Genomic DNA, 22185 nt, shown 5'->3' with positions numbered 1-22185 from the left:
CCTTCAGACGACCAGCTGCTGCGTTGGGGACGAAAACCGCCACTCCGTACCACCAGCCATGTCTTCCCGAGCGACCAAGAGGCGCAGGCTCACGCCGCCTCAGTCGGACGACGAACGTCCCGCCCGGTCTTCTAAGAACATGCAAAAGGCATTCTTCAAGAGCGCCGCGACTTGGGATCTCGAGCAGGACTACGAGACGCGGGCGCGGAAGGGCAAGAAGCCCAAGAAAGAGAGCACTAGACTACCCATCAAGACTGCGGACGGCAGGCTTGCACAGTCACAGATTCAAGACGACGAGGACGACAGCGATGTGGGGTCAATTGACTCGGACGTGGAAGTCCAGGACGACATCGTTGTGTCGTCCCCGGAGCCGGAGAGGGACATCCCAGAGGTGCCCCAGGTGCCTGAGCGGGAGCAAATCCGCCAAGCGCAGGAGAAGCTGGCCAAGTTTGCGTCGGACATGAGCGAGAACCCAGAGGAGCACTATGCCGCCTTCCGGAAAGGAATGGCCGAGTTCGCCGAGTCCAAGATCTTGTCGATTCAAAAGTTGGCGCTGGTGACCCAAATGGCCGTTTACAAAGACATCATCCCCGGCTACCGCATTCGACCGCTAGCCGAGAAGCAGCAGGCCGAAAAGGTCTCCAAGGAAGTCGACAAGCTTCGCAGCTACGAGCAGTCCCTTATCAAGGGGTACCAGACCTATGTCGGCTGGCTCACAAAGCATGCCAAGGCGGACCACCCGTCCTCGCGAAGAAAAGGACAGAGCATCTCCAGCATTGCCATCATGTGTGCCTGCAGCCTCGTCAAAGCCGTCCCGCACTTCAACTTCCGCACCGAGCTCCTCAAGATCCTCGTTGGCAAGCTCAGCAAACGCAACGTCGACGCCGATTTCGTTCGCTGCCGCAAGACGCTCGAGACCCTTTTCCGCGACGACGAGGAAGGCCGGCCGTCCATGGAGGCCGTCTCCCTCCTCTCCAAGATGATGCGTGCCCGCGACTACCGCGTCGACGAAGCCCCCATCAACCTCTTCCTGCACCTGCGTCTCCTGTCCGAGTTTGCCGGCAAGGCCTCGCAAGACCGCGTCGACAACCCGGACGGCGAGAAGAATTCCAAGCAGCAGAAGAAGCAGGAGCGGAAGAAGTTCCTCAACAAGCGGGAGCGTAAAGCGCTCAAGGAACAAAAGGCCATCGAGAAGGACATGGAGCAGGCCGATGCGCTCGTCAGCCACGAAGAGCGCGACCGCATGCAGTCGGAGACGCTCAAGCTCGTCTTTGCCACTTATTTCCGCGTCCTCAAAGCTCGTGTCCCCCACCTCATGGGCGCTGTATTGGAAGGCTTGGCCAAGTACGCCCACCTTATCAACCAGGACTTCTTCGGCGACCTCCTCGAGGCTCTCAAGGATCTGATCAGACATGCGGAGGAGGATGCAGAGGGGGAGTCCAAGCAAATGAACGGCGAAGATGACAATGAGGAGGAAGGCGAAGAAGACGACGACGACGACGACGACGATTCAGCCGTGCGAAACACGTCCCGCGAAGCCCTCCTTTGCATCGTCACCGCGTTTACCCTCCTGGCCGGCCAAGACGCCCACAACGCCCGCTCCGCCCTCCACCTCGACCTCTCCCACTTCACGACCCACCTGTTCAAGTCGCTCTACCCTCTGTCCCTCAACCCCGACCTCGAACTGACCTCGCATACCCTTCGCGCCACGGACCCCAACTCTTCCGCCGATCAGGAAGACGAGGATCCCGCTTCAGCGTCAAGCAAGGCCGACGCCGCATCCCCCAAGGTGAACCTCCAAACCACAACGGTCCTCCTCATCCGCGCCCTGACTTCGGTCCTGCTGCCGCCCTGGAACATCCGCTCCGTCCCGCCCCTCCGCCTCGCCGCCTTCACCAAGCAGCTCATGACAACTTCTCTCCACACGCCCGAGAAGTCGACCCAGGCGGTGCTGGCCCTCCTGCAAGACATCACGCACACGCACGGCAAGAAGATCGCCGCTCTCTGGCGCACCGAGGAACGCAAGGGCGACGGCACCTTTAACCCCTTGAGTGATAGTGTCGAGGGTAGCAATCCGTTCGCGACGACGGTGTGGGAGGGCGAGGTGCTCAGACTGCATTACTCGCCCAAGGTGAGGGATGCGATTCAAATTCTGGAAAAAAGCGTGTCCAATATATAGACGGGAAAAAATACGGAGACAAAGGATGAGGGAATGAATATACGGTCAAAAACCAAACTTGTGTTTCACATGGACGTGCTAGCATCTACCCGCGGACATGTGTAGCGTGCGAGACCAATTCAGCCTCTGAAATCATCGATTTTCTCTATCGTGAAGTGCGAAGCTACTGGCAGCGCCAACATGTAAAATCTTCTCTTGCCATTGACTGCCATCGTATCCATTGATCTTTTCCCCATCCATCAGAAATGGAAGCCTCCACATCACGAAGATTGCGCGCCCTGAGTACGTAGTCTGACGTATGCGAATCCTATATACCCACGTCCTTGTCGTCCTAAGCATACTTAGAGTCCGCTAGGCCCTTGCGCGGCTTGTGGTTCTCCCGGCCCTCGGTCGTCGGAGGCGGGCGAATGTCCCGTTCGCAGTCGGCATCCTGGCCGGTAGCGGGGCTTTCCCCGAAACTCAAAGGGTAGTACTCAGCGAGAAGCCGACGAATAGGACATGTCTCCTTGTGGGATTGGATCAAGACCAACACAGCAAGCTGCTGTACCTGTCTGCCAGTAGGTGCCGCATCGTTGGCCCGGGCAAGAAGGCTTTTCGTTAGATCGGAATTCCGGTCGTCGATGGAACTGGAGTCGGTATGGTTCAGACTGAGGGACAAATTGACGTCTTTCTCGCACCCACAGCGCGGCTCTTCAACAGCTATCTTGGGTCCCTTGGCCTCCTTCGGAAACCCATTACTGGCAATGTCGAGAGCCGTTTGATGTCGCTTGCCACTGTCATCATTCACCTCGTGCGCCATTTCCTTCTCGTTGCTAATATCCGCCAAAGGTACCGTGGTCGGACCAAGGCTCTTCAACTGGTGCGCAGAAACGTCATCGAGAAAGTCCCTGCTCACCCACGCCTTGCGGTCGAGATTTCTTCCCTCCATGAGATACGTCAGCTGGCTTTGAACTGCTTCCTGGGAAATCGCCCTCGTGGCCCTCTTCGCACCGCCCCGAGATGTCCGCTCAACACACTCCTGAAAATGGCACTCGGATCTCTTGGGCGCGGACGGCTGAGTATCTCCCTGGTGAGCCTCTTTGGGCGGTTCCACAATAACACCCTGGCCGCTTTGTGAAATGTTCAACTTGGAGAGTTCATGCGAGAGCTTTCCGAGTTCAGTGTCGGGCTCTACAGGAAAGTCCAGGAGCGATGAGGGTTTCATGGGCTCTGGCCTGGCCTGAGAGGACTGTCCATCGGCAGTAGGCCAGTTCAAGTCAATAAGATCATCCTCTTGAGTATATTTGACAGCCTTGGGGCCCTCAATGGAGGGCAGGTTTATGGTCGCAGTCGCAGGCTTGCTCTGCTCGGAAGATCCCAGATCGCCTCGATGGCCACTAACGGAAGACGTGCTCGAGGCCGGACCACGGATACTCGGTTCGGGTGGGGTATTCTCTGAGCAACTGCCACGGTGAGAGTGGTCGCTACCCAACCTTGGCGACTGTGTATTCTTGCGCTTTTCGGTTCTCATTCTCTCGGCAGCAAGAACGGCATCGACGTATGCGTCTGCCCGGGGCAGCCTGACGACGGCGGGGGATGGGGAGGGTGGCCCGACGACAGGGCGGGATTGGGAGGCAACCACAGAAGGGGGATTTCTTGTAGAGTTATCTAAAGCATATTAACCACAAGTCAGCGAAAGAGCACCTGATGGTAGCACTGAGGAGCCGACACTGTCATATTAGATATAAAGATCGGAAGACTTACAGCGGTTCTCACTGGATGCACGGCTGGCAGGAGCCGAGACTGGAACAGCTCGTCCCTTCTTGTTTTTGTTGTGCTTGGACTGACTGGTGGTGGCATTGAACTCCCGCATGAGCGCCTTGGCGGCTTCCATCCGCTGACGATGGAGTTCGTCGTCTTTCTGGGACTTCATGATCGACAGCGGGCTATTGGTCAAGCTGGCTGTGATCTAGAGGACGGATAGGAGGCGAACGGGACTCATAAGATCTATCAAGTTGCTGGGCCTCCACTAGACGTGACGCGGAGGTAGAGAAGAGACGCGTTATGGGACTTCCTGTAAATGAGCTGCGTACTCAGTCCTAGACCAGATAGACGGCATAGACTATCGTCGGTTATCTGGAAAGGAGAAAGAAAAGAATTGCTGCTAATGGGTAGCGACCTTCAGTCTGTGACCTTCCTCGAGTTGAATATGACTTCGTCTCCCATACACTGTTGCCTTTACGGCCAGGATGGAAACCGACGTTAGTAAGGTAGCCCGTTAAAGGAAATACCAAAGCCAAAGTCTGCGGTTTCCCTTTACTCGACGATGCAACATGAAAAGATCGAAACGAATAGTCGTTTCCGGAATATCAGGGAGTATATGAGGCAGTAATGAACAGTTCACTGATTCTCCCACGTAAGATATATGAACCCGCCGTAGGTAACTACTTTGCTCGGCAGTTGCGAATGCGCCACGAGTGACCTGTGCGGTTCTCATATTATACATACAAAGCAGGTACCTCTCTGCAGGAATCTGTTTGCCTTCCAAGCTATCTACCTACCAAGGTAAGGAAGGGAAGGGGCTTCCGAATAGGTCATTCCCTTGGTTACCTTGGTCTTCTTGACTGCACGAGTCGCGGCGGCCCCAGTTCATACCTCAAGGGGTTGGAGGGAAACCAAGGTATGGGCACACTGCTAAATTGGGCATCTACCTGCCTGGTATCTTCAGTTGGATTTTGGTGAGGCAAACAAGTCGGGTTTGCTGTAGATCAGGTAGATAAGTATATTAGGTATAGAATTCGTCTGGAGGAAAACCTCAGAAAGGAAGGCGGTTTGAATGTCCAAGCCCATCGCGCTCAAAGACATCTTCATTGATATATTTCTTACGGATAGATGTCATATATATAGGTGAGAGAGATATCTGGCCATCTCGGCTTTCCTTTCTCCAGTTCATTCCATCTGAATGGTCTCAATAGCTCCCTTGTCCCAGACGGATCACTTTCATCGTCTTGACGTTTGAGACGACTCGAGGTAGGCCGATGCGTTCAATTTCCTGGTCGAGCGCCGTATGAGGGTGGTCAAAAGGCCGTAAACTGAGCAGGGAAATTCCGCATCCCCAAATAGCCTTACGTGCCCGATCGCATCGTCAACCAGCGCGTCTCCTGGCCCATGGTGATGCAGATAGAACCACGACTATGGAGGGCCGGGATCCACCTGCACCCTCCACCGCGTGGTTGGCCCATCATACGGAGGAAAAGCCAGAATGCGCAAACCGGTCCTGTGGAGTTCGAGATGACCGCGAATGGCCACGACTTGTTTGTTTGAAGATGGAAACACACACTGTGCAGCTACCGCAGAGTATTTCCAGATTGACAGTCACAGGAACAACAGAAAATGCGGTCTAGTCACAGCCCGCATGTGTATGATTCCAGGGTTTCTCGGGATCCTGATGCATTTCGTCGTATCTTGCTGCCCAGGGCCATATTCTCGTGGATTGAGTTTTAGGGATGTCTGCCAGCAGCATAGCCTCGAACCAACTCAATACCTGGATGTCTTTTGGATGGACACCATTTTCTCTTCAGACACCAAACAGGTGCGGCGATACTCCGCGGTCTCAGCCTCCTGAAGCCAGGGAATGGCAATGGGCGCGACGCAATCCTGAACATAGTCGATTAAGGCCTTGGACATCGGGGCCCCTTGGCGAATGCCGACGGACGAGACCCGAGGAATCCCAAGACTTGCACTCAACCTGTCGGCACATGATTTCGAGTAGCCAACCAACCGAATGGGAGACGCCGACGGCAACGCCCTGGAGGCGGCAGCTACCATTTCCGGGAAGTGGCTAGTGAATGCGGGAGAATACCCTGATCGGGCGATAAAGATGACAGCGTAAGGTTGTTGAGAGCTCTCAACATTCGGTTCGAGATCTAGCCCTGAGGCGAGGGGGTGATTATGTCGCGAGGTTAGTTCCTGGAGCGTCCTCGTAATGCTGGACAGTCCAACATCGACGAACGGAGCTATCTCGGGTGGAGGTGGTTCGGCGATTGGGTGCTGTACTGGCTCTCCATCCAGTTCGGTTTTCCGCTTCCGCTTTTTTGATCGTTTCCCTTTGGACGGCTGCTTGCTCTGGGCATACTGGCCAAGGGGGGCAAGAAATCTAAGAGGTGAGATTAGTGGATGGGTTCTCAGAAGAACTTCATGTCTTTGACGATGCGTGCGGCGTCGGTTCGCAGCACTTCATATATCGAGGAAAGGTCACTTCCTAGTATATACGCCATTGCACGTACCGGCAAAGGAGTTCGAGTATGACCTCCTGGTCGTCGGTAGATATGTCCGGCCTGAATGCCGTCAGTAAGGGAGATGCCTATGAACAGGGCATCAATCTGTACCATGGAGCTGCGCTATAAGGTGTGTCAACCGAGTAGACCACTTTCTTGCGAAGTGACGCGGTGGCTGCGCTCTTCTTTCTCGAGTTGCCGGACTCCATGTCTGTTCAAATTAATGGTGCCGCCTAGTGTCGATGCGAGGCTGCGTGCGACCGACGGAATGACCACGGTTTCGATACCTTGTATACTGAATCCCCCAGCCTACGAATACAGCCTTGGTATCGCGCCAGTGGTCCAATGGTGACGGACTAGTGGTCAGCTAAAATAACGAGCGCCTCTGACAATATTTGCCGTCATGGTGGTAATTGAGATGTAGTTGCTTTGTAGTTGAGAGGGAATCGATTTTTGACCTGGTCGCAAACGCTACCGAACTGTTGGGAATGAATGTTCGGTCTGCCTACAACGTACGCTAAAAATTCAAGAGCCCTGGCTGCACCCATGTCATTGCCAATTGCGATCCGGCTTGTAATTACTTCGTATCTTATCGCTTATGAAATGCCCAAGGTACCGTACCTAAGGTATGTGGGAATGGTCATCCTCATCCGCGCAGGCAGGACACGGAGAAAAGAGTCGACACCCTAGAAGGAGAGAAACCTCTCAAGAGGTACGTTAGATCTGGACGAAGGTATATGAAATACATGCCAGAATGATCGAGGTCTGCGACAACTCCATTCTCAAGCCCTGTCCGAGGGAAACCACCTTACAAGTGCCAAGTTCAACCCAACCAGATTCTGCTCTCAGCTTTGTCGGGAGACTTCGGAAATATGACATAGAACCTTGACCCTGACCGACTTCGTACATAATTAAGTTTCCGCTCCCGTCCTCTTCAATTCAAAAAACCTGTCGTTGGTCTAATACACACATTCTTATTTTCCTTTCCCCAGAATACCTCCGAAATACCTAACCAACACGACCCGCTACGGTAGATGGACATTCACATGTCCATACCTTAATTCCATGTATCTACCTTCGATTCCCCTGTTACTTTTCCCAACAGTTACGTAGGTAGACATGGCCGCAGAAGACTTTCTTCTGCTTCAACGAATACGTACTACGTACACACGCATTCCGTGTCCCTGGTTCTTGTTCTGACAAGTTACATCATTGGCATACAACGTATACGTTGTACAATGTACAGGCATATTCCAGAATGTTCTCTTTTTTTTTTTTTTTTTTTTTTTTCTTGCTTCAGTCTCCCCGCGACTCGTGCGAGTCGGGTGAGCTGAGCCTTGGCAGGACCTTGATATGTGCCTTGGCGTTTGCTAGCGTGAATCTGCACCTCCACGCACCTCTGGTCAACCGCTTCCACAAGGCATCTTGGCATTGAGAGAAGTGACGACAATACCTACTTAGTACATTTAGTACACACAGACATCGTGTATTCGACAATACCCGACGGGACGGAACAGTACCAGTGCTTATCACGATTTCCAAAATACAATGTAGTGTACATATCATACTTATGTATGTATGTATCATCCCGACACCTCATTGGTTTCATTGAATCCGGCATATGGTAGCTAAACCCGCACGGCTTCGCATAAAGGAAAAATCGAGCCTTACCCCTCATACGATTTACGCATTTTATGGCACCGTCTCAGCACTAACGGCGCAGACTATCACGTGAATTATGGGCCACATTCCTGTTGCAGCGAGTCGTAAAGTGGCCGCTTTTGTACATAACAGGACGCTTTCAGCCTCCGTTTATGGTATTAGTTTTATGAATTAAAGCAATTGTTTCTTTCCTATAGATACTCTATTCACGTAGTGAAGCCTTTGGTCCAACGGCTTGTGGTTGTAAGCTCGAAGGGAATAGACTCGAGTGTTCCTGTAATTTCCTTAGAATCGTTAACTCGAAGTAGATACCCTCCTTATAAAGTGGGGAAACTCGCGCTTGGCGTAGTTTCCAAGTTCGACATCATCGTCAGATGAGACAAAGACTGACCATGTCCCACTATTATGATCTCAGCAGGTGGATATAAATTCCATCCGACACCCCGTGCAAAACGGCCGACAAATAACCACTGAGTGTATGAGTTTTCGTTGAGAGAATTGGCGGTTACAAGAACGATCCTCCCCACTTAGACCTAGACGCTTCACGCACGGTTTTACGTACTCTCTACTAATACAATGCAGTCTGCTCGAAACCTCGCCGACCGGATAGCCAGTGCAGCCTCGGCGGAACCGGCTGGATCGACGACTCGGGGGAATGGCACAACACCGCGGGTCGCCGTGATCGGGGCAGGTCCGTGTGGACTGGCCCTGTTGCGCGCCTTTACCGAAGCGGCCAAGAGCGGAGCCGAACTCCCGGAATTAGTGTGCTTCGAGAAGCAGAGCAACTGGGCCGGCATCTGGAACTACACATGGCGGACCGGCACGGACGCCGCAGGCGACCCGGTACACGGCAGCATGTACCGGCACCTGTGGTCCAACGCACCAAAGGAATGCCTCGAATTCGCCGACTATACCTTCGACGAGCACTTCGCCAAACCCGTCCCCTCGTACCCACCGCGTGAAGTCCTGTATGACTACATCGTTGCCAGGGCACAAAAAAGCGACATTCGAAAGTACATCCAGTTCGACACCGCAGTACGCTGGATTTCCCACGACGCTAAGAAGGACAACTTCTCCGTCACCGTCGAGGGTGTGCACACGGGCGAGTTCCGGACCGAGGAATTCGATTATGTCGTCGTGGCCAGCGGGCACTTCTCCACCCCGAACGTGCCCGACTTCCCCGGGTTCGAGCAGTTCCCCGGCCGCATCTTGCACTCGCACGACTTCCGCGACTCGCGCGAGTTTGCGGGGCAACACCTGCTGGTCGTGGGCGCCAGCTACTCGGCCGAGGACCTCGCGCTGCAGGCGAAAAAGTACGGCGCCGCCTCGGTCACCATCACCTACCGCACCGCGCCGATGGGCTTCGACTGGCCCGAGGGCATCTCGGAGGTCCCGCTCCTCACCCATGTCAAGGGCAGCACCGCACACTTCTCCGACGGCTCGAGCCGGACGGTCGACGCGATCGTCCTGTGCACCGGTTACCGCCACCACTTCCCGTTCGTCGAGGATTCTCTGCGCCTGCGCACCAGGAACATCCTGTACCCAGAGAACCTCTACAAGGGCGTGTTCTGGGTACCCAACCCCAAATTGATGTACCTGGGCATGCAGGACCTATACTACACCTTTACGCTTTTTGACGCCGAAGCCTGGTACGCCCGGGATTACATCCTTGGCCGGAAGACCGCGCCATCGGCCGAGGAGATGTGCCGCGACATTGCGAGCTGGCGCGCCCGGCAGGAGACCGTGAGCTCGTGGTTCGATGCCGTCGACTTCCAGGCCGAGCACATGAAGGACCTGCTCGCCGACGTCGACTACCCCAAGTTCGATATTGAGCTGACTCGGAAGCATTTCCACAGCTGGCTGAACCACAAGAAGCAGAACATCGCCGGATACCGCGACTTCTCGGGCTTCACCTCCCCCTGCACCGGCACCAAGTCACCCGACCACCACACCCGATGGTGGAACGCCATGGACGATTCGGCAACCGCGTTCCTCGCCACTGGCGCCCGCGGCGAGTAGTACGACGACGCACAGCTGCCGAGAGCAAACAGGTGCTCTCGTGCGGTCAGAAGCCAGAAGCCAACAGCCGATCGTTGACGCCAGGGTGTCATTGTTCGCCCAGAGTCAGCACAGCCACTTGTCGGTCGCTAAACCCTACGAAGGACAGTGGCTCCATGCCTCCCAACAGAAAAAGGGATGCATGGCACATATCAACGTCACCTCCACATATACCAGCATTATTAACTTCAATAACCTACAATAAATCATTACTGCTAACTTTATGCGTCTTATGAGATCCTGACATTATAGAAACCATCGAGATCTTATAATTTTGTACGTATCTCCGCACGTTCCCATGCTGACGCTGGCAAAGGCATTCCGTATAGTCCCTTTTGCGAAATAATTATCGTAGTCCGTTTTTCGTATCTCCAAAAAAATGAATCTTAGTTTGAGCAGTAAAGGGGGTAAGTAACAGGATAAAATGCGAGGCGCTTCAAGTTTACGTTTGGCGTTAACTTTAGGTCGAGTTGGGTCAGTGGTTGGGTGAGTCGCTGGGTAGGTAAGTTGAAATACGGATTGTCTTGTGTCGCCACTTACGCCATTTACGCAACCCTAGCTAGGCACGGTGTGCTTACTAATTCCAAGATGTTATCGAAAACGACCCTTTTGTAGTGTACTCAGTAGACTGGCTGCTTGGGTTGGAGAATCGCCCTGGCAGATGGAACTTTGCATACGGCCCGCTCTAGCTGTCTGATTCCTCTTCCATGACCTTGGGCCTTTTCTCATCTTGCGGCACTATACTTCTCCATCACTATCTTGAACACGGCTGGTTGGCTTTCGTTTGCTCTCTACCTAGGTACCTATTTAGACATATCTCAACCCCTTCGCTGCCATCACGGCCATACCAAATATCGTCACGGTGTCTCTTCAGCTGCCCCTTCATTGCACTTTACATAGGCATATGTAAGCGGCAGTGTTCAACACTCGCCATCACTTTCGAGCCGCCGCCCTTTTTGACCGTGCGAGGTAACTGGCAATTCTGTCACTCGGCAATCGACGAAGCACACGAGCTCGTGGAGCCGTACTACAAGGTATGTATGTTCGTGTCCATCACTACTTAGGTAGGTTGCCTTTCATTGCCAGTGTTTTCGAACCACCTACTTCGTACTCCGACATAGGTCCCGAGTGCTGCTTTGCCCTACTCGGCCTCCGAATGTCCCAAATGCCAGGGCTTCATGATTCCTCGTCTCCACATTACACTGAAAAGGAGTGGTTTCCCTTCGTCCACCTCCCTCACCACCCAGTACCTACGTTGCACCTACATACCTACTTCGGAGCTATGATTACGTGTCACCTCACTGATTAATTACCTACCTCAGTAACCCATTGGCCGCGTCTCTCAGGATCTACCTACAGAATCTCTACAAAATACAGATAACTAATCACAGGCAGTTAGTTCACCTTCAAGCTAAAACAGCCCGGACAGTACCTATATGAGGTACCTCTAGACCTCCGCTCGTCACTAAAGCTAAAAAAAGTACACGAGCCAAGTTGGTAGGTGATTAGCTCTAGCTCCTTCCAGCCCCTTTCGATACCTTGTACAAAGTACTGTATACTGTATGTACTCTCCCTTGCCGGCTACGTTATCCATTTGTTCCCTCCCCCGCCATCCATCTCCCCCCACGCCGTCTTCCTAAACAAAGAGCCCCGCAATAGCTCTTTAGTCGAGGCGCGTGTGTATTCCATTCTACGCGTTCATTACGCACTACTGTCCATGATTAACCTACACTCTCGGTCAACTCCCCTCACCGATCACCATTAAACACTATCACCACTGTCACGACGTGAAAAGCTGCACTTCCACCACCGGAAACTCCTTCGTAACCCAACAGGAGCAGAAAGGGAGCTGGAATTAGGGCCTACCTGCCCCACAAAAGCCTCACCGAACTCTACTGCCTACGAAGTACACACACCACACGCACACCTTGGTAGCTACCTTGATCCAGATTCTGGCATTTCTCTTTCTCTTCCTTTTATTCTTCTTATTATACCTTTCTCCTTACCATCTGCCATTTTCCATTCAAAGCCTTTTGCAGCCAAGCTATCGCTTCCTTTCCACACCGCAACATCTTACTTATTCACCATTACCGCCCTTACCCATTCGGCGATTGTCTATACCATCTGTGGCCACATGCTAACGCTAGGCAGTGGTCGTTGAGTCGTCTGGTACGACAGATTGATGTCTCTACACGCCTCATAGCTTCACGGCCAGCACTTGTCCTGAACAACTGCTCCGCAGCAACCAGATGGATCGATCTCCAGCATCGTCAGACGGACCCGACAGTGCCGCCTCGGTTGAGCCTTACCCGGCACGACGTAAACCATGCGATAACGGAGACGACGATATATCTCGCAAGCGACGCCGAACTTCCCATTCCGCTTCGCCCAGCCGATCCCATCAGAGTTACGCTTCCGATAGCCATACATCCAGCTCGGTCGTCATTGATCAATCCGAGCCGGTAAACAACGACACTACTCACGATTCCGCTATGGCTTCCGACACGGATTCCCCCACTGCCCAGACCCCAGAAGCTCAGTCTATTGATACCGATCTCATCGATGGGACTACAAAAGATCACATAACAACATTAAATATACGTGGGAGTGCGCATGAGAGCCATTCCCCAACTCGCTCTTCGCCGAGCCGCAGCAGACGCCCGGGTCCGTTGGTCGAGCTGGGAGGTGCTGGTGTCGATAATGTCGATGGCAGCTCCGATCCTCCCGACCTCGAGTTTGTGGAAAGCCAAACTTCGCTGTCGCAGGGTCACACCTCTCCGCCGTCAGCGGCGGCTAGCGGTGGGAGCCCTGACGTCGAGATCATTGATCTGGTAGACGATAACGAGACACCGGCCCCTCAAGATCCAACCGAAACCTTCCCCTTTTACGACTCCAGATCCGAGGCTCCTTCTGCGCCGCTTTCCCGGATCATACAATATGTCCATGGCCGTAAGTGCAGTCGTGCATCCGCTGAGCATTCCGACCTAATGACAAGAACAGCAGCGGCGGTGGCGGCGGCAGCCGACGAAGGGGTCGTCATGCCCGTTTCGCAGTGGGTCGAACAGGCCGTTCGCTTTTTCCGCACTGTCGATCCGGATCGAGCCCTCGACGCCTTCGAACGACACAGACAATTTTGGCTTGGGTTTCCAGAATTGGCCTGGAGCCTTTGTATCAAACGGTAGGCCAGCTTTGTTTTTTTTTTCTCTTGCCATCTGCTGTCGCGAGTCGTACACTGACCTAGTGTGGCAGGGAACAATATCAAAAGCCCAGCCAAATGCGCAGCATCGTGAACAAATTCTTGCTGTCCTTTGTGCACCTAGTCGCCATCACGGTGGGCCTCGACTATGAGGCGCTCCACAGATATCGTACATGGGTTTCTTTGCTGGAAGAGCCTCAGCCACCCCATCTCATATCCGCCCCGTACCTCAATATCATAGGCGGTTTGTCGCGCCGGGAGCACTTACGCTCATATAACGCTGCAAGTCCGGGCAGCGAGCCATCCTCCGACAGCACGGACGACATCGGCGTCTTCCTCAACGCTTTCCAGTCCGCACCGGAGGGGAACATCTCCTATCTCCTCAAGCTTGTCCAAGCGCAGATTGCCCTTGCATCGAGGTACCCTCAGATGGTTGAGACAGTTTTGCACCCCACGGCAGTTGCGGCTGGGCTTCTCAGAGAGACGAGTCGAATCCTCCAGGCGGATGGTCCACCGCAAGCAGTCGCGCAGGCAAAGGCTCGTCTTGCCGTGGGGTACCAGTTCTTTAGTGCCGTTTCTGATTCTCTTTCCACGGCCATCGACAAACATGTTACTCATCTGAGTAGTGATGGGACCCAATGCCTGATTGCCGCGCTTTTGGACATCCTTCGCATCAGTTTAGGCGGAGACCATAAACAAGCCGTTGACCGCTTGAAGACGCACAGGGAAACCCATACAGCGCTGCCTCCCCACCTCACCCCCGACGTTATTTCCTGGGAATGGCGCCTGGATATTCTGACGCGCCTTATCATGTCGAGCCAGATGCAGCTCCGTGTTATGGCCGTTTCCCAGACCTGTGCCGAGCTGATCACGCTCTGGAAGCGGTTCACGGACGAGCCGAACGGCGGCCACGTCCTCAACCACGTCGCTGAAATCATACTTGGCGCCAGACTCGTTGAATACATCCTAGGTCCGACTTGCCATCCTGAGATTACCGGCGAAAGCGGCAATATCGTCGGTTTTCTTGTCGTCACAAAGCGCTACTCGCGCGACCACACGGACCTCCTGTGGAGAACCATGGCGACAGCTCAAAACCCGAGAGTCTCGGAGGCCCTGCTCCGCATGTCGGCTGTTGTCATCGGCTTGTTTGGGAAAGAAGAGCTTCTATATCTCTGCGGCAAGTTTCTGGACCTACCCATCAACGAGTTAACCCCGCCTTTTCGTTTGCTCTTCGATACGGCCGTCAAGCAGTACATGAAAGCATTCCACACGGACATTGGCGCTAGCGACCTCCTCCTACATCGACTGTGCATGCGGCTAGTCCGAGTCTCATCGGCGGTGGGGACCGACCGGCAGTTCGTGTACCCTGAGATTCACCAGGTTGCCATTGCGAGGCTAAGGGAGGTCGTGGCGCATGGCCTGGATCACCAGGTTCGACAGGACCTGTATGCGGAGTGCGCCCGGGATATCTCCACCCATTCCGACACTGCCTTGGGTAGCTTATGGTGCATATGGGCCATCGCTTGGACGTCTCCATCATTGGAATCTCGCAGGCTAGTGGAAGAGCATGATTTGGCTCGTATACTCGTTCAAAATCTCGAGCACACCCTCCGTCGCAAGGCCGACACCGCTGTTCCTACAGCCATCTTTTATGGGCCTCCCAATACTCCGCGCAGGGACTTTGTGCTAAACATACTCCTCCATGCCGCAGATACTGTAACTACGGAGCTCGGCTTACGACTGTGGAATTTGATGGTTGGACCGCTCGCGCCCAGCCGAAGTGACAGGGACGCGGGCTGGCTGATCTTGAACAACATTACTGCGAGGGGAGAGATCGCAAACCACTTTCCATCAGTCTGCTTCTCCGAGTACTTGCCCCAGCTCCCACGCGACTGCCTATGCGCGGGCGCCCTCCAGTTTGTCAGAGGCTTTCTTCTCCCGCAAGTCAACGGCATTAACCACGCCTTGGATGACGATTACGGAGTTACCCATCGGGCTATCGAGCAGCTATGGCGTATGGTCCTCAGCGCTGTTGAGCCGGACTTGGTTACCGCTATGATCCAGACTCTGGCCAAGGACGTCTATGTCGAAAGCAAGTCCATCCTGGAATACCCATACAGCAGAGCCCGCCAAATTCATTCTCGTCTCGTGAACCGCTGCCTCGAGCAGATGGACGCCGCGGCAGAGAAACTCGGCACTCGCGATGATAACCACAGCGCCGCCGAGGCGGACGGCGAAGCGATGGATGTTGTGTCGAGCGAGGAGCAGCAGCATACTTTCGAGCACGAGCGCGCCTTCCGTCGATCTCTGGCTGTGCTTCAGGAGTTCTTGAAGGCTTATCAGGCCAAGGCTCAGTTTGCGACGCCCGACTTGCGCTCCCTCATGCTGCAGTCGTCTAATGAAGTGCAAGGGGAGCCGGCGAATTTGAAGTACCAGTCGTTCGACGCCAACTTGCGAGCGGATATACTGCCCCTGGATATCGGACTCCAAAACTCCGCTGCGTCTCTGCTGGCAGCGTTGCGTGAAGCTACTGGATTTGGGAACTTCCGCGTCTACTACAAAGGCAAACCCTTTGCCCCCGAAGAGGACGAGATATCCAAGTCACTCGGTGAACTGGGTATTCACGAAGGACTCCTTCTCGTTAAGAAAGAAACAAGCAGCACGGCGTCTTCTGTTAGAATCAGGCCCGGTTCATCGCCCCTTGAGATAGACATACTCGGACATTTTGACCAGCTGTGGAGGTATCTCAGTCTTCCAGAGCCCATGGCTGGAGAGGTAATGCCGTGGACATGTTACGCTGAACCTGACAGCTCGCTAACAATGTACTGACTAGGTCTATAACTTTCTCATCAGCCTTCCCGCCGATTCCCGAATGTTGGAAGCCATACACTCAGAATCAACCCCTTGCGCCGAGATCTTTCCCGAGAGGCAGCCTTACAGGGCTCTATACGCAGCGCACGCAATACAAGAGTACTTGGATTCAGCGCGGCGCCAGGGAAAGACATACTACTCTGTTGGAGAAGGGGATGACGTGACCAGCGGTCAGAAGGCCCATGTTGTGCTGAATGCGCGTGTCCACTCCCTTCTGATCAAGGCCATCTCCGACCTCCAGGTCTTCGATGCCTGCACGGAAGGGGGTATCCAGGGCCGGCTTTGCTCATCTCTCATCGGTCTCTATCTGCGGTCCTCCAACGGTGTGTTCTCTGTTTCTTATCGACTTCTTTTCAACACTGTCTCTCTTCACCGGCGCGTTCAATAAAGGCTGACTCGATCGAATCACAGAAATGGCCACCTTACAGGGTGCTTATGGAGATAGTCTGGACACCCCTCCAGTAGATCGCCTCGTGAGCCTTTTGCTTAAGACCTCGCAATCGCCTCGCAACGGCCTCTCCGCTCGCCTGATTTCGGAGACATTCTCGGCTATTATGTTGTCGTCAGCTCTGAACGCCCAGTTCTGGGAAGCTTTCAAGGCGCACCCCCGAAGCACGTCACCTGATCGAGACTCTCCTCTTGATGGAGCCGGTCGAATCTATCCGCAAGGATACCGCGGAGGCGATCGAATTCAGGATGACGAACCCCCATTCGTAAGGCCACGTTCTTCCATGGAGTAACTGATGCAACATCCATAGCTAACAGTGACAACAGGCGGGCTGTCAGCTCGGCGTCCTTCTCAGGCTTCTTCTGGCCGATCCTGAGCGGCATGATACTAAAGGCAGTCAGCCATCCGGATAAATGCGAGGAGTTCTTCGACCTGTCGGTGTCTGTCGTAAACCAACTCGTAGAGCAAGAGTCGAGCCTCCTTGAAAGGGGACCCTTTCTTCGAGATTGCCTAGTAGCATTACGTGGATACGAAACGTCCGAGGTATGTCTCCCCATTGGAAGCCTTATGAACCTCGGGAGAGAACTCCTTGGCTGATACGGGCCTAGCAAATCGGGTTGCCCTTGGTCGAGGACATCGTGACTCGTGGGCTACTGGGATTAATCCTGCCTTGCTTGTCCAACGTGGGAGCTGCCGTCACCACGGACTGGTTACCCGAGTATGCCTTGTCCCCGTAAGTTGCGTGAATGAAAACAAAACTGACAATTGTGTTAGCGGCATCGTGCGAGACCTATTTTGGAAACATTTGTTCCCCCCTGAAAGGCAGTGGGTAAAGCAACCTGTTCCCCATTCCATCCTTTCTTCGACCACTAGAGAGATGCTCTGCGACGTCCTCTTCGATCTCTCCATGCTACATGAGCCAAGCCAGCTTCAACTCCTGGAGCAGATGAACAAAGTGGTGCCATTTGACACGAAGCATGCGGAGCGTGAGTTTTGTTCACCTTGTTTAAAACCCAGATTGCATTGTCGTCTCATAAGTCCCGTGTTGCAGAACCATACGACTACGCGCTGCCCGTCTCATTCGATCGAATGCAGGCGATACGCTCTACTTGCGGTTACTCTGGATTACGCAACCTCTCCAACACTTGCTACCTGAATTCGCTATTCACGCAACTCTTCATGAATGTCAACTTTCGGCAGTTTGTCCTCGGAGCCGAAGTAAGAGACGGCAAGGCCCAAGAGCTGCTCGTTGAGGCCCAGAAAGTCTTTGCGCATTTGCAGGATTCCTTGCACAGGTTTATCGACCCGACCACGCTTGTCAGCTCCATCAAGTCGTACGAGGGAGGCATGATCGACATCCATAACCAGATGGATGCGGATGAGTTCTTCAACATGCTGTTCGACCAGTGGGAGGGGCATTTCGCGTCGGCAGAGGACAGGGAGAAGTTCAAGTCGTTCTACAGCGGTCAGCTTGTCCAGCAAGTACGGTCCAAGGAATGCGAGCACGTCTCCGAAGTCACAGAGGCGTTTTCGGCGATACAATGCGACATCAAGGGCAAACGAAGTCTAGTCGAGAGTCTTACGGATTATGTCGGCGGAGAGCTTCTACAGGGAGGTCGGTCTTCCTCAGTCCCTTCTCGTTAAGGATCCGTCGGTTACTAACGACGTCTTAGCCGATAAATACAAGTGCGGAACATGCGACCGGCGTGTAGATGCGGTCAAGAGGTACGTCTACTGCTTTCGGAACAACCCGAGTACAGATGTTCTAACGGTCAGCACAGGTCGAGTCTCAAGGAGATCCCCGACCACCTCATCTTTCATCTCAAGCGATTCGATTTCGAGATCCGCACTCTGATGCGGAACAAGATCCACGACTACTTCTCCTTTCCCACGAAGCTCGATATGCGTCCGTACATGTACGACCATCTCGGGCAGCCGTCTCCTCCGGGGGAAGAGGACATGTTCGAGCTCGTGGGCGTTCTCGTGCATGCAGGCACCGCCGAGTCCGGCCACTACTATTCGTACATACGCGAACGTCCGACCACGGCTGGCCCGGAGAGTTGGGTCGAGTTCAACGACGATCAGGTCACTCCTTGGGACCCATCTGAACTCGAAAAGTCCACCTTTGGGAGCGACACGCATCACAACCATGGCCCAGAGAAGCCCTACAGCGCGTACATGCTCTTCTACCAACGCTCCGCGGCGTTGAAGGCGGATCAGCAATTGCTGGAGCGAGCAGGCACGTCGCCTCGGGCCAAAGCAAAACTTCCGCTGGACATATCCGAGTGCATCTTGAACGAGAACACGACGCTCTTGCGCAGACATTGTCTGTTTGACCCGGGGCATGCCGTTTTCGCGCTGAGACTCTTTGAGCGCTTCACGCTGATCAACAAGGGCTGCTCTTTGCCCGACCAAAGCAAGTCGGCGGCGGCGATGAAAATGTTGCTCGGACATTTCGACCAAGTCGTTACTAGGACTAGAGGCCTCCCTCAGCTCGAAGAATTCGCGGCAGCCTTGGAGCACTCCTTCCGAAGATGGCCTGACGGTGCTGTAGCGTTCATCAACTACCTCTCCAGCCGGTCTCCGGTCTTTATCCAATTCGCGCAACGCATCGGCGACGGTGCGGTGCGCGCGAGATTCATGGACATTTTCATGGGTGCACTCAAGGAGATCCGGCAGCACCGGCCTGCCGTCTACGGGCTGACGCTGAAGGCGGACAAACTTGGCGACTTGGACTCCACCGTGGCTGGCAAGGCTGTCCTACTTCTCCAGAAGCTCTGGGTTAATATCCACATCTACTTGCGTGCATGGTCCGATACGTTCTCTATCATGCTCAAGTTCGCAGAGCTGGGGGTTTTCGAAACAGCCCTCTTGGTGGATAACGGCATTCTCGCCAGATTGCTCAGGCTCATCGCCGCTGATCCGACCGTCGAGGACTTTCAAGATTCGCTTATGAGGCTGCTCTCAACTGTGATGCAGCGGGTGGCCACGCGGCCGCCGTCGTTTAGCATGGCCATCAGTCTCCTGGACCATCTCATGGGGTACATGTTCCCATGCCTGGATGGCAACACGCGCACCTATACCTACGACCGGATGACGCTGTTTCTTGCGGACCCGACCCAGCCCCTGGCGTGGTCGGAAGACGAGATTGAGGTGCTGTACCTTGAGGATAGGGACTTGCCCGGCAGCATCTTCGTGAGGCGGCTCCTCGAACTCGGCGAGAGCCCGGAGGCGACGGATTCGATCATCAGCCGGCTGGCGGACTGGGACTCGGCGATGCGCGACTCGATATGGAGGGCCTTTGAGAACATGGTCTCGGGTAAGATGGAGGCATACTCGATGGTCCCCTTTTTACGAGCAGGCCTCATACTGTTCCGGAAATACCCCGGCACAGACCTCGCGCGGCACGTGCTACGCCATGCGGCTCGTTCATGTGCCATGATTGAGAACATGGACGGACGGGCATTCTTGCAGTTCTTCAAGTCGGCGATCGACTCTACCCTGGCACAAGCCGAACCACCACAGGGCCCATCGTCGTCGCCGCTTCTGCTGCATATCCACTTCCTACCGCTATGGACACCGGGGCTGCTCGGTTACTTTGAAAGGAACACGAGCCAAGAAGCGGCACAGTTTGCCATGGACTTTTTGTGTTCGTTCGAATCGACTCTGGAGGAGGACGATTTGACGGGCAAGGTTGCAGTGGTGAAGGCGGGCAGGGAGCTTGGTGCGCGGTGCCTCAAGTACCTGCAGAAATTCTGCCTTAACGGGCGTCGGCAGGTCGTGAGGTCGTCTATTGAAGATCTCCAGGCTGTAGCCAACCACTGCGAGAGGTACTTTCTGAGCGATGTGCAGGTCGGTGGATCTTACACGCTCGAGGAGTTTCAGTCACTCCGTGACGGTAAGTTGGGCGCGCTACCGACTCGATTACGATGGGGGAAAAAGAAGAGTGCTGACGCGGTGCGCAGTGGTGATGGACGCCGTCCAGCAACGAGTCGTTGATGAATTGGAAGATGACGGCTCTAACATGTCCCTGATGTCGTGCTTCAGCGATTCCGATACGATCGAATCATGATCGTCTGGACCAAGGGGGTATGATCGGGGTTCATGATGAATTCCCAGCGGCTCTTACGAAAGTTGACCTGGCAAGCCAGCAGAACGGCAAGGCAAGGTGACACGAACGGGCCATGATGATTATGATTACAGGAAGGGTGTGTTTTGTTTTTCAAGTTTTTCTTTTTTGTTTTACTTTGCGCGGCATGGCACCGGCGTGGTTTGCGTTGCGACTTTGGGGAATGAACGGATTGGACCACGGGATATATCGGTATCCCTTTTTCTTTTTCTTTTTTTGGGCAGTCAGCAATCACGTTGTGGGCCAGACAGAAAGACAAGGCGACTATCACAGGGATAGCAGAGTCGTTGGAGATTGGCCTCAACTCATAGACAAGACCCTCGCGTATGGATAGCTGAGTGGTTGGCGAAGCCGAGCCGGGCTACCTAGGTGGCTCTCTAATATGCTAATGAATAGGCTACTTGCGGCCGCAGTTACAGTAAAGTTTTCCTTTTTTTTTTTTTTTTTTTTTTTTTTTTTTGGTCTGTTCGTTTTTCGATTCCTTTTCCTTTAAGACGCAAATATATCTGTAGAGGCTCGACTCCGTCATCAAACACCCAGTACAAGGTTCATGAGAGAGAGGACGCCAAAAGTCCGATCTTGATAAAGGAGAACGAACGCCCCACGGCCATTGGCCAAAGAATCGATGGCGGAATGGACCAATGGCAGTGATTCGTCATCGGGCTAAATATTAGCCCGCGCCGAGTCCAGCGCGTCGGGGCGCCAGGGGCTACAGCCGGACGGTGGTGGTCTGAAAATAGCAACATTTTAGCCGCCCAACTTCTTTCAATATAAACTAATCACCCACCCCTCACTCGACGTGACCTGAGCGGCTCTGCACTCCATCAGTGCTAGGTTCCCCTTGGTTGGCTCCCCTTTCCCCAAACTTATGCAGGTGCCGGCACACAATGACCGTAGCGGCGCGTTTTCGTCAACCCACGCACGTTATGGAGCAATGGTCGAGAGTGTGATCACTCCTGGCGGGCCAGCGTAGGCGGCAGTCAGGCATAGCATCACCTCTTGATTCGATGCAGCTACTGAGTCCAGACAACCTCGCCGGTGCGCCGTAGCGTCTGCTCCGTACCCTAAACTGCCTTGTACCATGGCCTGACCTGGTCGGCTCAGGCCCAGGGACCTTTCGAAACGCGGGAAGAACCGAAAGAAGGAAAGACAAAAAGGGAGAAGAGGCGGAATGCCATGTTTCAGGAATCCTATTTTCGTCCTGTCACGCTGTCACAGGCCCCTGTGGTACTGCATGTGCCTTGTGGGCGATCGTCCCGTCAGCCGTACTATCGGGCACTTCTTCAAACGAATGACCACACGTTGTGTTGTATATTTGCTTGTTTCCACATTTGGAACTGCGATTCTTCCTGTTTCATGTTTCAGACTGGACGCACGTTGTTGTGT

General features: G+C 54.0%; 5 protein-coding genes across 5 annotated transcripts; 3 read left to right on the top strand and 2 right to left on the bottom strand.

The window, feature by feature from the left end:
• Positions 1-29: 29 nt before the first annotated feature.
• On the top strand, positions 30-2313 carry ACRALDRAFT_1065848 (uncharacterized protein). The gene has a single exon (XM_071017224.1). It carries the CDS (start codon positions 59-61, stop codon positions 2177-2179), a length of 2121 nt encoding a protein of 706 aa, XP_070871842.1. The 5' UTR covers positions 30-58; the 3' UTR covers positions 2180-2313.
• Positions 2314-2510: 197 nt separating this feature from the next.
• ACRALDRAFT_1072642 (uncharacterized protein) lies at positions 2511-4091 on the bottom strand (the record flags this gene model as incomplete). Its single annotated transcript, XM_071018006.1, has 2 exons — positions 2511-3826; positions 3923-4091. The coding sequence occupies 2 exons, from the start codon at positions 4089-4091 to the stop codon at positions 2511-2513; spliced, it is 1485 nt and encodes a 494-aa protein (XP_070871841.1).
• Positions 4092-4922: 831 nt separating this feature from the next.
• On the bottom strand, positions 4923-6922 carry ACRALDRAFT_1077923 (uncharacterized protein). Its single transcript, XM_071018707.1, has 3 exons — positions 6547-6922; positions 6445-6495; positions 4923-6314 (listed from the first exon to the last, which is right to left on the bottom strand). The coding sequence occupies exons 1-3, from the start codon at positions 6642-6644 to the stop codon at positions 5696-5698; spliced, it is 768 nt and encodes a 255-aa protein (XP_070871840.1). The 5' UTR covers positions 6645-6922; the 3' UTR covers positions 4923-5695.
• A 1751-nt stretch (positions 6923-8673) lies between these two features.
• Positions 8674-10116, top strand: ACRALDRAFT_2029950 (uncharacterized protein; the record flags this gene model as incomplete). Its single annotated transcript, XM_071020628.1, has 1 exon — positions 8674-10116. One exon carries the CDS (start codon positions 8674-8676, stop codon positions 10114-10116), a length of 1443 nt encoding a protein of 480 aa, XP_070871839.1.
• A 2282-nt stretch (positions 10117-12398) lies between these two features.
• Positions 12399-21222, top strand: ACRALDRAFT_1044844 (uncharacterized protein; the record flags this gene model as incomplete). The annotated part of the gene is given in 15 exon segments (XM_071015375.1): positions 12399-12617; positions 12681-12756; positions 12991-13104; positions 13476-15271; positions 15359-16126; positions 16185-16545; positions 16634-16784; positions 16804-16935; positions 16997-17117; positions 17279-17388; positions 17493-17656; positions 17722-18285; positions 18344-18395; positions 18452-20568; positions 20636-21222. Coding segments are annotated over 15 exon segments (6852 nt in total), but the record flags the coding sequence as incomplete, so codon positions are not given.
• Between the last annotated feature and the right edge of the window lie 963 nt (positions 21223-22185).

The sequence above is a fragment of the Sodiomyces alcalophilus genome (assembly GCF_042370955.1).
Source record: "Sodiomyces alcalophilus JCM 7366 unplaced genomic scaffold ACRALscaffold_8, whole genome shotgun sequence".
NCBI classification, from domain to species: Eukaryota; Fungi; Ascomycota; class Sordariomycetes; order Glomerellales; family Plectosphaerellaceae; genus Sodiomyces; species Sodiomyces alcalophilus.
This window is presented reverse-complemented; position numbering and strand designations above follow the sequence as displayed.